This window comes from Sceloporus undulatus, chromosome 3 (genome assembly GCF_019175285.1).
Source record: "Sceloporus undulatus isolate JIND9_A2432 ecotype Alabama chromosome 3, SceUnd_v1.1, whole genome shotgun sequence".
Taxonomy (NCBI): Eukaryota; Metazoa; Chordata; class Lepidosauria; order Squamata; family Phrynosomatidae; genus Sceloporus; species Sceloporus undulatus.
Genome location: NC_056524.1, coordinates 57698115 through 57712439, shown reverse-complemented (window position 1 = coordinate 57712439; position 14325 = coordinate 57698115). Strand labels below are relative to the sequence as shown.

At 38.6% G+C, this 14325-nt stretch overlaps 1 protein-coding gene across 4 annotated transcripts in view; it reads right to left on the bottom strand.

Moving 5' to 3' along the window:
* Positions 1-9794: 9794 nt before the first annotated feature.
* Positions 9795-14325, bottom strand: part of USP25 (ubiquitin specific peptidase 25) — an 87512-nt gene continuing 82981 nt past the window's right edge. For all 4 annotated transcript variants that reach the window (XM_042456911.1, XM_042456912.1, XM_042456913.1 and 1 more), the window contains 2 exons: positions 11490-11685; positions 9795-10418 (listed from right to left, as the gene is read on the bottom strand). In XM_042456911.1, the coding sequence (XP_042312845.1) occupies positions 10246-10418; positions 11490-11685 (369 nt within the window). In that variant the 3' untranslated portion in view covers positions 9795-10245. The remainder of the gene's footprint in view (positions 10419-11489; positions 11686-14325) is intronic.

Here is a 14325-nt window from a genome sequence, read left to right as displayed (position 1 = left end):
ACACTATATATTAAAAAGAAACAAAACTGAAATTTCTTGATTATGTAAGGGAAACAGAAATGGATGTGTGTAAGCATTCCAGTCAAACAGTATTATTTCCTCTTCTGAGAAATTAATAACTGCCTGCTTCAAATCATTCCTCTGTCCTCTGTCTAAGCAGAATATTAAGTAGGGAAATTAATTTAAATACACCACTGCTGTAATTCCTTTTCCTTCTACCTATCTGACATTTTGAAGAAGATGGAAGAAAGTATCTCCATGACCAGCCCCTGCACCAGTATATCCTCGGGTGCCTTTCAAGGACTCATGGATAGTGAGACCTATGTCATATTGTGTCATCCCCAACCACTTATTTCCCACCATGGCTTTCACCTGAGACAGTAGACAATACTCACTGTTTTAAATTTCCTTCAGTCCCCCAAGTGATGCCATATGTTTTAGGCAATCTGAAGTATGGATACCTCTTAGCTGGATGTTGAATATTGTAGCACTGCTGTTGCCTACTGTTTCCAGGAAATAAGATTGTATGAGGAGGATTATGAGGATATTACAGACCAGTCGATGTAGAGGAAAATGGCAGAGGAAGGTTGAAGGGAGGCTTTATCCTGGAGCTGACCCTATTTGTGATACTCTGGCAGGAGTCAACAGTAGCCAAGGGAACTATCTCTTGAACCTACATTTTCTTTGCAGGACATAAGCTTCATGCAAATGAGATATTTGCATTTTGGTTTAGTTTGTTTTCAGTCTTAACCATATTAGGCCCCTTTAAACATTAAATGTAGTCACATGGGAGCCATGCATAATAGAAGTAATGTTTAAGATTGAAGTCCTACACACTTACTGGGAAATAAGTTTCACAGAATTTGGTGACACTTAGTTTTGAGTATGGAATAGTATTCCAAATAGCCAACATCCACAGACAGGAATCATTATGAATTAAAGAAGCACACAGTGGGCTCCTATTCAGACAGTTTGGTAAGTGAAATGCTGCCTCAACTCTATGGAGGTAATAGTAGCTACTATATGCCTAGGATAATTTATAAAGCCCCACCCAGCCTCCAAATTTGTTTCAAAATAAGACCAGCATATCAGCAAGCAAGAGTACTGTATGTGTTGATTTAATGGCAGCCTCATGATAAACAATCTTTAATTTTTTTCCCTCTTGTTTTCTGATAATTTGGAGGCCTTGTTGTAATCACAAAATATGTTTCACAAATTAGTTGAAAGAAACACCAAGTCAAGCTGTACTTTGGATCCTTGCCTTGCAGCTTTGCATCTCATTGTTTAATCTTGTTGCCAACTGCCTTCACAATGAAAGCTTCTCCTATGACATGAACATATTCCATTCAAATTACAGGTCTTCTCTACATATTTCGTGTTGGCAGTATCTAAACAAGTATTAAAATAAGTATACAGAAAATATATAAGTATGAAACAGATGTGAAAACTGTTTAAAAACCAGTGAATTTTGGCATTAATGTTTTCATACAACAATAATAATACATAATGGCCAACCAGTATTCTTATTTTCAGTATTACATGCAAACAATATGTAGCAGATAAATTCATCAGTCTGCTGGTTAAACAGTTGAAGTATCTTATACCTTAAATATAATTTCCCATTTCCCATTGGAATTTGAAGAATGAAATAATAAAAGAATAACAGAGCAAACCAACCTGACTTCTTGAAGAGCTCTTTCTTCATGCCCTTGGTGTTTTTCCCCCTTCGATGTTGCATTAAACCCCAGCTATCTGAGACAGAAGCTCAAAGTAACACAATGCAACAAAATCCTTACAATCCACCGCAATGATACTGCAAACCACAGCCATGTGGTTATGCTTAAGACATATTGACAGTCTTCTAAAGCTTTTTGCCTTCTCTCATATATATCACACAATTGATTTTCTCTTTTACTGAACAGCCATCACTTTACAAATAATAGGCATGAAATCAAAGAGACCATATTTCTCCTAAGAACCAGACAATGGGGTGCTTTGTGTGAACCATACCTACAGATCTCAATGACCCACAAGTGGGCCAAAGGCTAGTTTGGTCCAATTGTAAGAAAATCCCCTAGTTTTAAACATATTCCAATAAATGAAAACCTGACTACTAATTTTCATTAAGGATAAACCACTAAACCAGCTATTTCAAACACTGGGAACAATCTGTCCAATTATTGCTATGCATGCTATTATTGCCAATTAAAAATTTGAGCCCCATGATATACAGTGAGGTTTTTTTTTCAAGTTTCTAACCTCACAATTGTTGGCACTGATAGGCCAGATTTGTAGGTTGGGTTCCTTACTGGAAGAGGACATGAAATAAATGAGGCTACGATGAACCATTTATTGGATATATTTAGTTTCATAAAGGCACAAAGTACCTGGAATTCCATAAGCAGACATTCAAGCTCGTTCTCAAATGCATGTGGTTCATACAGAATGATGTGTGCAAGAACATTCTAGCAGAGTTTATTGAGAAAATCAGAAAAGCCAAAACATCATGGTTGCTGAGGATAATACTTCTCTTACCCTTGTTTGAAACTGAGCATTTATGGTCCAGTCGGGCTTTCATATTCATGAATTTTTAAACTACAGATTCAACCATCCATGGCTTGAAAATATTTTTAAAATATATCAGTTCCAAAAAGCAAACCTTGATTTTGTCATTTAATAGAAGGGACATTTTACTATGCCATTGTATTTAATAGAAGTTGAGCAGCCATGGATTTCGGTAATCACAGGGACGCTATGCGTCCGTCACATAACAATGGCAGCGCCTGTATACACAGAGACCCGCCATTGTTATGGCGGCACACCATACTAGGGTTAGGGACCGTGCGGTTGCTGCACGGTCCAACCCTAGTACGGCGCCAGCATAGCGCATTTGGCGTGTCTGTACCATGCCACTCTTGCCATTAAAAAATCTAAGTTCAGGGATCTGTTTTCAGTACAGTACAAGAACAGAAAAAAGGGCACAGTCTTCTACCCAAAATCTACAATTATATCAATACAGTGATATAATCAGGGTGGAGGGAACAATTTTGGAAACTATTGAAACGTAGAAATATTTGCTAAACTACTGTGTGCAGGATGCCCCCATGAGGATGGGGTCAGATAGTGTTGAAATGTGTGTAGTGAGCAAAAAAGCCATTATTCCTGTTCAATCCATTGCTAAAGGATGGATTGAATTATAGATGAATTCCAATTCTGCTGTTTCTCTGAATATATACCCCTGTAAAAGAAGTAGCCATGGAAGCAGTCAATGGAAATAGTCCAAATGTTGCTGTTGCCTGCTGTATTTGTTGCTGTAGTTCTTGGGCTTTTTAAAAACAAACAAATATATGGTGTTTCTGTTGTCCTCAGTGATAATCCTCAGGATCAGCAGCAGCATTTTATTCCCATTTGGAGAGTGATTTAAAAAAAAAGAAAGAAAGAATATCCAGGATATATCAAATCTATCAATCATGCAAAGAGACTTATGTGATTCAGAGATTCTGGGCCTGTACAGACAGGCCAAAATAAAGCTGCTTTGGGTCACTTTGGAGGTATGCTGTTTAAATGATACACACATCTTAAGAGGCCAGAAGCTGCGCCAAAACCACGCTCCAGTCCTAAGGACTAGAGCGTGGCTTTGGTGTGGCTTCTGGCCTCTTAGGATGCATGCATCATTTAAACAGCATGCCTCCAAAGTGACCCGAAGCAGCTTTATTTTGGCCTATCTGTACGGGCCCTCTGATTCCTACTGGCTTTTGTTTTTTCTCCTCCTCCTCATTTGATGGTGGGAAGCACAAGAGTGTCTCTTATAGCATTTTTTTTTAAAAAAAACTGTTCCTTTAAAAATGAATAAGGCTCTCACAACATCCAGAGACAATGGTGAACAAAGTGACTAAAGAGATCTGAACGAGGATTGACTAGAATTGCCCACAGTGACATGGGGTCTGAATGGCTGACAAAATCAACCAAATTGTATAACAAATCAGGTTATACAACTTCTTTAATTGTCCTCCACCTCACCCCCCGCTGGCTTCTACAGGAACTAGAGGTTTGAAGTAGATGAAAAATCAGCACCAAGAGAAACAAACTGGTGATAAGCAACACTTTATATTGTAAGAGCTGTTACTAGTTTGCAGTAGTCTGCAAGAGCCCCATCTTAGGTAGATCTTAGTCCCAGGAAACTACATTCACACAGTGCTGTCTCTATGGGAATTTTATGGCACACACAAAAATTAAAATATACATAATCTTGGGAAATAGCAAATATTGTGGTAGAGCTTTAGAAATAGTAAACAGTACATGGATACAAATAACTAGATAGCACTATGCAGAACTTTACTTTAAAAAGCAAACTCTTCACTGGAGCAGACAGACAGGAAAAAGCAGCTCAATCTTGCTTTTCCCCAAAGGCTGAAATTCTGCTGCAGCTCAGTCCCAAGGTGGGCCAAATGTGAATGGTCTGAGTGCATGGTGTGATGTCAAGCCATACCACTGGGGTTTTGCACCAAACATGTGCATTATCACATGAACACACTGCCGGTGACCCCTGAGAACCTCCCACATCTGCCCAGATGCCATCTCATTGAATGGCTGCCCCTTTGATTGGCCACACAATCACATGTGATCGTCTGCCTGTACAGGGCATCGGTACACCAATGAGCGAGCAATACAATGGCAAAGCATAATCATGAAGCCCCCCTCATGCGCTGTATAACCCGTTGGACTGTCTGGTTTGTGTTTATTGTGATCATATCCAATGGACTTGTTGCAATTCATTTCTTTGCTCTTTGCTTTGCCTCAGCCCCACTCTCACGTCAAAGCGTTTATATGCAGGCATGAAGATGCACATCTTCTGCCATGAATCAAACTATTCCGAGTTCCATTTCCTCCAGTTTTTAGTCCCAAATTGTGGCTTCAGTCGTTTCTGCCCACTTTGGAGGTCTGTATCATCTAAATGCCTCTCCTTCAGAGTGGTTGGAAACTGCTTTATTTGACCTGTCTGTTCCACCCCAGAGGGAATTCTAAGGTTCAAGGTGCACTGGAAGACCTTGGGTGCCATGGATGGTCTGAATTCAGCTGGCAGGAGCTGGCAGGGATTAAGACAAAACAATTTGGGCAAATGCACATTCACCAAAGAAAGAATTGATCATGTACCTGAGCTGTTTTTATGAACCATAAGCTGGCTTTGACTCATGTTGACCTTATGAATGATAGACCTCCAACAGACTCTGTCATAAAGATTCCAGACTTGTGGCATAGCTTCCCTGAGTCAATCCATCTGTAATATTATCTTCCTCTTTTCCTACTGCCTTCAACATTGCTGGGAATGATCGTTGTCTTTTCCAATGAATCTTTTACCATCTTTTCTAATGTGTCATCTTATGATACATCCAAAGTATGATAGCCTCTATATAGATATTTTGGTTTTTAATGATACATCTTTGTGGCAGTCCATGGAATCTATAGAACTCTTATCCAGGACCACATTTTAAATATGCTGATTTTCTTTCTGTCCACTTTCTTCATTGTCTAGATTTCTCAACTCTGCATAGAAATCAGAAATACCATGGCATGGATCATTCTGACTTTAGTATTCAGTATACAGCACTCGGTACAGTCATTTTGGCTACATGACCACCCGAGTTGTCTTCCAACAGCACTGGTTCTTTGGGTTAGTAATCGAGATGAGCACCACCCCCTACAGTCAGTTATGACTAGGCATTTATATCAAGGGACTACCTTTAGCTTTAAGACACCTTTATACAATGTGCTCAGTTTTTTTTTTCTCAGAAAGAATTGAGGAACTTTCTCTTCTGTTTCCAATTATTCAGTCTACTTGATTTGCATATTGTTCATCCAGTGATGCTTACAGTCGTCTCTTTGGTTCCCTGAAGAACTATGTTTGCAATGAACAAATGGTTGGCCTCACATAATTCAATAAGTCACTCTCCTGCTCCATTTCTTGATCCTTGAAAAAAGTGTGGAACCTATTTCAACCCTTGGGCCAAATTCAATTTCAGAATAGTTCTGCAGGGCTGCATTCCAGTCATGGGCAAAGACAAAAAGGTGGGTTCAAAATACCTGAGTATTTTAAAGTTCTTACTGAGATACCAAGAAGGTCAGATTTGACCCTAGAGCTGAAAATACACCATTCCTTTTCTACGAAGTCTTCTATAGAGTTCTCTTGTCTAAAGATGCAACAGAGGGATGGAGCGTATTCTTCATTTTACATTTGGAATAGTTTTACCTCAGCTTTTTACCTCAGTTTTTAAATTCCCACCCCCTTCTTATTTTTTTAAAGCAGCATTGGTAGGATGTTGAAGGACTTTCAGTGTCAGGTTACAGCACCATGCCTTCAGTAAACAATGCAATAAATAAAGGTGGAGCTCAAAAAAGTGGGATTCTAATCTAGACAATTCTACAGTCAGAGGCTCAGGGTTGACTCAGCCTAGCATCTTTTTGAGGTCGCTAAAATGAGTACCCAGCTTAATGGAGGCAATTGTCATGGCCAGCCAAGATCAGCTCTCGGAGGATGAGGAGGAGGATGAGCCTCCTCCAGAGCAAGGGCTGATTGAGGCAACGCCAGGTGCTGTTCCTGCCCTGCCAGGTCCCAGCTGTGATCCTCCAGTCCCAGAGGAGGAGGTTCAACCAGGTCCTAGTGCCACAGAGAGGCTTCCTTCGGTACCACAGCCTAGTGGTGAGTCTGGAGACGAAGCTTGCCTGCAGGTGCCTTCTTACAAAGAGAGAAGAGCCGAGAGTTCTTGCAGACGCAGATCACAGAGGATTGCTGAGAGGCAATCAGCCAACCAGCCTCAGGTAGCGCGAGGGAGAGTTTCCCTTACTTAAGTGGGAGAGAGACTAATGCTGGTTGCTAGAGTTTATTGCATGATCCCTCGGCGTGATTGCTGCTAGCTCCTAGTATCTAGATTCTCTGTTACCTTGACCTCAGACCAGACTTCATTATCTCTTGGCTGTTTTGACCCTGGACTGTTTGACTATGCTGTTTCCCGGTATCCTGACTTCGGCTTGACTTTCGGAACGTTGGAATCTCTGGAATCCTGACTTCGGCTCGTATTCTTGACCTGCCCTCGGACTGCTTCTTTGCTGGGTCTGCTTTACTTCCATGGAACTAAAGGCTCTGTTATCAGCTACGGTCAGTGTTGCTGGCAGCATTCCCGGACAGCAATTAGCTTACAGTTGTAAACCGCTTAGATACTGCTTATTGCTATTGCGATAACCATGTACGCCTGCCTACAAAATCCCTAACTGAGCATATATGAAAAGCAAAACAGAGAAGACAGTTGAAGCAAATAAACCGGTCTCACCAGCTACCCCACTATATTAAATAACAAACAAACATAGATTTAAAAGTTTGGCCATCAAAATGGAAATCATAAGAAAAGTGGAGGCTGGTGACAGAAAATGCCATCTCCGGATGCATGTTGGAAGAACCTTTCAGGTGATTTCTAGAAGGTTCAGAATGTTTTTGCTTTACTTATGCAAAGCTTTCCTCACCTGATTGTTTCATTTTACATTGTTTAGGTTTTTTAAAAATGCTAAAGCATGTTGACCTCATCCTTTCAATGAAATAGGAACCTATCCCTAAGATTTCTATGTTATTTCTGACTCTGGTATTAAATTTTCTGTTAAAGTATTAATGTCCAGAAACACATCTATTTCACAAACTGGGGCATGCCTTTACAGCTCTTTCATTCACTGCTGACTTGGGGCCATGGCTATATAATATGTGTGCCTCTTCAAATATTGCTGGACTGCAGTTCCCATAAGAACTGGCCAGCACTGCCAATGATAAGGCATAAGCGGAGCTGTCTAATCCAACTTCTGAAGTGCCATGTATTCTGCCTCTCTGTTATACTAAGATTATCTAAAGGCTCACATACATGGATATGTTTGAATTAGTGAATACACGTTGAAGATATGGCAAATCTATGGACTATTACAAATCTCTTAAAGTTCAGCAAAAATGTATGAAAAATTTCAATTCATTTGGAAATATCAGTTTTCTTGCATCTGTTAGCCATTTCATTTGTTACAAATAAATAAAAACACACGTGGAAGTGATTTAGGTGTTTGCCTTCTGTATTTCTGGGTATTGTGAAGTTGGGGAAAGTATGGTTACAAAAACAATGGCTACAATAGAGATCTGAAATATTATGGCCTTCTTTTACAGGCTTTATGCCTTTTGTTCTTCAACTTGTTTTGGGAGGGAGGAAGGAAGGGAGGGAGCTTTCTGCTTGCATGAAAACATTCTCCCTGTAAAATCCAAAACTTCAAGGTGCAGACTTGTACATTTTTGTGACTCCAACAATATCACTTTTTTCCTACTGTATAATTTTTTTTTAACCATCTTTGCCTCGTGACTGAATGAGTGCCCTTTAAAAGCTTGGCTCTTTGGGTTGCCCTAGTCAGCAATAGGGATTTGTGATTTTACTTAATGGTCAATACAGATATCCCTACAGTATATAGCTACAGGAATCTGATTTTTGGAAGCTGTCTTTGGCCACTGGATGTCACTCTTGTTTCACATAAAATAGCTTGAAGTTTACTTTCATCAAGCTAGAGTAAAATTAGACCAGGGTTGGGAACTGTATGGCTCTCCAGATGTTGCTGAGCTATCTAGTAACCCTAACCAGTAGAACCAGTGATGAGGAATGCTGGGTGTTGCCATTTCACTACATCTGGACAATCACGCAATTTCTACCCGATTTAGGCAATCACCAGTATAGCTTGGTCAGATCAGCCTGAGACAAAGCCAACTGTTTAACTGGTGTTTCCAGGATATTTGCCCCTCTTCCCCAACTGGACATTGAACAATTGTTTTATAGCCATTCTTTCCTGTCTCATTATTCTTGCTGCTTTTATTTGATGCTGCATTTATGGATTTGCCTTCACATCCAGGTGAAGATATGGAATGTCATATGGAATGAACTAATTCATTTCAATTTACCTTAAGAACATTTAAGAACATCTTATCTTACCTTAGGAATATTTTCTTGAGTGCATGTCCTAAAGATGAGAGATTGATTACTACTTCCTGTCATAACTACCATCATGCTAATTTTTCTTTGGTCCTAGCCTAAGAGAAGCCAGTTTCTGATTGAATAATGGATAATGGATATTGTTTCAATACTTTTGAACAATGGGTATTCTGCAACACTGAGGCATAGAGAATATGTAGCTTAAAATGTATTATGCAGGTCTTCACGCATAGCTCTTTTGCATCTGCTGTCACCAGGTGGTCTAGAAGTGAGCACTTTCACAGGACTAATCAGCATTGTCATAGTCCTGCATAACTGTGGTGTCGTCTACTTGAACACTATAATTTATATGCATATAAACTCTAGCGCCAAATTCTTGTTTGTTCACTACAATAGTGCTTTCCTTTTTCCCAGGGTCACACAATAGTGATGAGGGAAGCCATACAGAATCTGCTGGCTCCAAGGTTCTTGTTTTTTTTTGGGTGTCATCACACTTCTGAGGCCATGACGGTTTTCTTTTCACCAGTGTTGTCTATGCAAGCATAGTAAAGCAAGAGGAATAGGGCAGAAGTGTGGTACTCTGCAGTTAAATAGGAAGCATTACAAATGTCATGAAATAAACACAAGAACCTCCAAGCAAAACAATACTACAGTAGGGCCAAAGGAAGATTTCTACATTTTGATACACTTCCAAATATCCAAGCTATTAAAAAACTCCTCACTGCATCACCATGATGCAGTGCCATATCTAAAATATCAATAATTCACAAATAAAGAGTTAATTTACAAGCAAAGTAGCCATAAATAAAACTTTTTTTATTCTTTGATGTAATTTACAAGCTACCAGGTACCATGTATTTTACACTGGTCACTTTAAAATTGATGCAGTCACAGAATGTCCCAGACGGAAAAGAAAACTGTTGATGATGAAGTAAAAGGATTTTAAGATAAAAGCAAAGTAATACTGTAACAGGTAAGTGGCAAAAAAGCAGGTTTGCCATAATAAAATCAGACTTGTAATGTTTCATGAGTTCTGGCTGATAACGAAAACTGAGTGCCATGCGATTCTCAGCTTTATTGCCTGCAATCTGGCTAGTGTCAGTACAGTTCTCTTTCTTTTCTTGCAGTTATTAAAATGAAAGAGTTAAAAACTATAGCAGCAACAAGCAAACCCTGTGACAGGAAGGCAAGGGTTAAAGAACTAAAAAAAAGTTTATACAGTGTGCTTAAGGAAGGTCTTTAGAGTTTATCTTCCATCAGCTGGAGTTCGACTGAGTGACAACATGATTCGGGCAAATCGCTCGCACAGTTCATGGGTGGAATAAGAAGGTAACTTTGGTGGGTCATTGAAACCTTTAATTTCTGTAGAACAATCTAACAATTTTGGCAGGAAGTCTGTCAGCTTTTCTTGCAAGTTAGCTGTGAAGATAAAAAACAAACAAAACATTTATAACCAGCTAAGTAGACTTGAGTATTATTGAACAGTGTGAGAATGCATCTGTTGGGGTTTGAGAGCACTTAAAAAAGGAAAAGAAAGCTGGTCTTACATATTTTACTCTTGACAAGTTGCACAAATACTAACAGAATTCTGGAAACTGGGCATATTTAATTTGGAGCAGAGAAGATGGAGGGGCAATGGGACAGTTATCTTTAATCATCTGAAGAGGAGCTATAATAACAATAATAACAACAACAACAACTTTATTACGGCCATTTGGCCAGCACAAGAAGAGGAGCTATGTCATACAGTTTTTCATAACCTATCTGATGTGGTAGATTGACAGTATTGTTTTCCCAATATGCCATGGATCAGTCCCCTATTTGTGCCTACTGCCTACTAATGTTCCTTTCTTTATTTTGGAAAACTGCTGTGAATTGGGAGCCAATAGCTTGTACAGATCACCACTTTGAAAGTTCTGATGCAGAATATGGATCAAGACTTTCTGCTGTTTCAGAGGACATCAACAAATGGATTCAAAATACAAGAAAGGGGTTTACATGTAAACTTCAGATTCATGATAGGAAGAGCTGTTCAATAAAAGAATGGACTATCTCAGAAGGTGGTGGACTCTCTTTCTTTTGACGTTTTTATATGTAATATAAAAGGAATCTGTAATAAAGTAATATGATTTTTTTGGATACAGCACTTGGCTGAAGAACACACTCAAAGATAGTCAGTGCACTTATGTCCAAAATAAGTAGCATGATGAGTATATGCAGCTGCTGTTTCACAAATAACTTGATGACAATGACATAAAAACCAATGAGAACTGGCATTACTTTTAATATTATTATCAACCTGTCAAAATTTGATGTGTGATCTCTGAATGTGTTTTTAAGAATAAGCTGATTTCAATCTGAACTTCAGACCCCTCATCATATATATCATTTTAGGGACATCATTCCTCTGAGTGCAACTAATAAGGATTTCTTGTTTTCAATTATATCATTATTTGTACTAAAGCAACCATACTATGAAAAGTAACTTACGCTCCATTTCTTGTCCAAGATATGAGCACCATCGATTTCTCATATCTTCTACAGCAACAATATCCTTTTCCTCTGTTTCATCCACCAACAATAAAGGCAGACACGGGACTATAAGCTCATTCATAATTTCTAGACCCTTGTTTACTTCATCATCATCTCCAGATTCAAACTGTGCTGCAGCACACTCATTTAACTTCTTCATGGAAGATCAAGAGAAAATAAACATTATTAGTACTCACATTGTGTATACTGAACCCATTTTCCAAATGGATTCTAAAAATGCAACTTATCAACAAATTACTGAGAAAGAGAGACTCTTTTCATAATCATGTGACTGCTTAACCCATGACAGATTACTATACCAAATAAGGTAGAGATAGCATTTTTAATGTTGAATCTTAGAATGTGTACCAAAGAGTTTGCCCTTGAGCATCTGCCCATCATAACTGAATGTAAAATTGGCTCAGATAGGAAACAGGCAGAAATGTCTCAAACCAAGCCAAAATTCAGTACAGCTACATTCAGAAAAAACTTGTCAAGTAATCATGCATACTGGATCTGAAATCGTCTTACATAACTTCCACAGAGTTCTTACATTTTATGTATCTGTTTCTTACTGTGATGGTCTTTTACCAGTAACACTCAAAAAACAGTTTCTTACAATAGGAATCCAGTAACCATTGTTTTAATTAACACATATAAATACACATTCAAAATACACTGAAGTACAATGCGTAAGAATAACCAGAAGAGTGAAAGAGTCTTTAAATGAATTAATGGGAATTTGGACAAAACATCTGAAAACTACTTTGAGTTATGATTTGAAGGATTTTTTTTTTTACAAAATGATGTACTGATGATGTTTGATACCAGAAAGACTCCTGAAGTTGTATAACATATGTTGGAAATATGAGCAAAAAGAGGGAACTTGTGGTGCATGTGAGAAAACACTAGGTTTCGATACATTCTATAATGGAAGATATTCTGAAATTAAAGCCAGAATATTTTTGGGGGGAGGGGGGAATCCTGGAAGAACCGATAGAGAAGAAATATGGAAGAACTGTCCAATACATGTTCAATGCAGTGAGAACATTGTATGTGCAGAAATGGAAGGATGTACTGTAGATATCTATCATAATAAGAATGGTTAATAAAGCTACAGAAATGGATAAAATGATAAATTTGATTAAATACAAGATCTGTTAGCAATTTTGAAAAAATAGGAACTGATAATTGACTTTATGAGAAAATATTGGGTAAAAATAACAATTTTAGGATTTGAAAAATAGTACAATGATAAGGAGGAAAGAAGTAGCAAAATCACTTAAAGGATATAATGCACAGTCTAACTGAATCATATCAATAAGACTTCAGGGAAAACCCATCAACATGACCATAATCAAAGTTTATGCTCCAACTACAGAGACAGAAGTAGAAGAAAAAGAAAAAGAAAGATTATCTGCTGGAGTCTTGGAAGAAATTGATCACACCCCACAGCACGACTTTTTAGAAAACAAAAATATGGGGAAAAAATAGGAGTAGAATCCAAGATTGTAACAAATTTATCCTAGGACCAAGAAATAAAGGAGGAGGTTGATTAGCTGAATTTTGCATGGCCAACCTTTTTTTAATCACAAACACATTCTTCAAGCAACCAATGTAGAAATCAAATAGACTGCATAATCAGAAGCAGAAGATGAAAAAGCTTCATTTTCTCTGCAAAAACAAGGCCAGGAGTATATTGTGGCACAGAACATGAACTGTTAATATTAAAAATTAGAGCAAAGATAAAGAAAAACACTAAGGGCCAAAACAGATGGCCCTGAAGGGGCGGCTTCACATAGCCCCTTTGAGTGCTGGATCCACTGCACACCACAGCCCCAATCCAACTATTTTCCAGCTCAAAAAGAGGCGGCAAAATGCTGCTCCTTTTTTAGCCTGCAACAGGGTGTCCTTTCCGCTGCAGTTTTGCAGCACTCCTGCATATAAAAGCCATGCCACAAGAGCGCTGCGATGCTGCTGACCATCTGGTTGGGCAGGCAGTATGACACTGGCTTGGGGGCATTGTTGGGGCGTGATGCATCTGAATACCACGTCCCCATGCCGCCCCCAAGCCAGCACTTACTGACCTAAAGTCCGTTTCGGACCTAAGTCAACCACTGTGGCAAAATACAATCTGAAGAACATAGCAGTACAATTTAAAGAGAACACAAGATTTGCACTATTAAGCTTAACTGAGCAGGGGCATGAAGAACTTTGGACTGAAGTCAGTGATATTGCTAGGGAGGAATACAAATAACAACTATCTGCAGGAAAAGAAACAAAGAAAAGCCTCAGTGGATGAGGTATAAACTCTTTAAGTAATTAAAGAAAGAGGAGAAGCAAAAGTAAAAGGTGACAGAAATAGTGTTAGAACTCTGAAAGCAACTGACTTCTGCGCAGGGACAAGGAGAACTATTATAATATTCAACACAAAGAAACAGACAATGATAACAGAAAACAGAATAGGTCCACAAAATCTGAGAACTCCAAGGGCAGTTTATGACAAGAGTGGAGATGACCAGCAAAAGCACGCATTATATGACAAAGCAGAAATAAAAAGATGACAGAACCAATATACCGAGGAACTATATAAAAGAGGTGAAAGGATGACAGATTAATTTAAGGAAGAACCATTTGAAGATGAACCTACCAATTTAGAAAATGACATGGAAGCTGCACTCAGAGCACTTGGGAGAAATAAATCACTAGGAACAAATGGAATACCAATAAAGCAGCTTCAAGTTACAGAGACAGAATCTACTCTAATTATAACTAAAATATGAAAACAATAGAA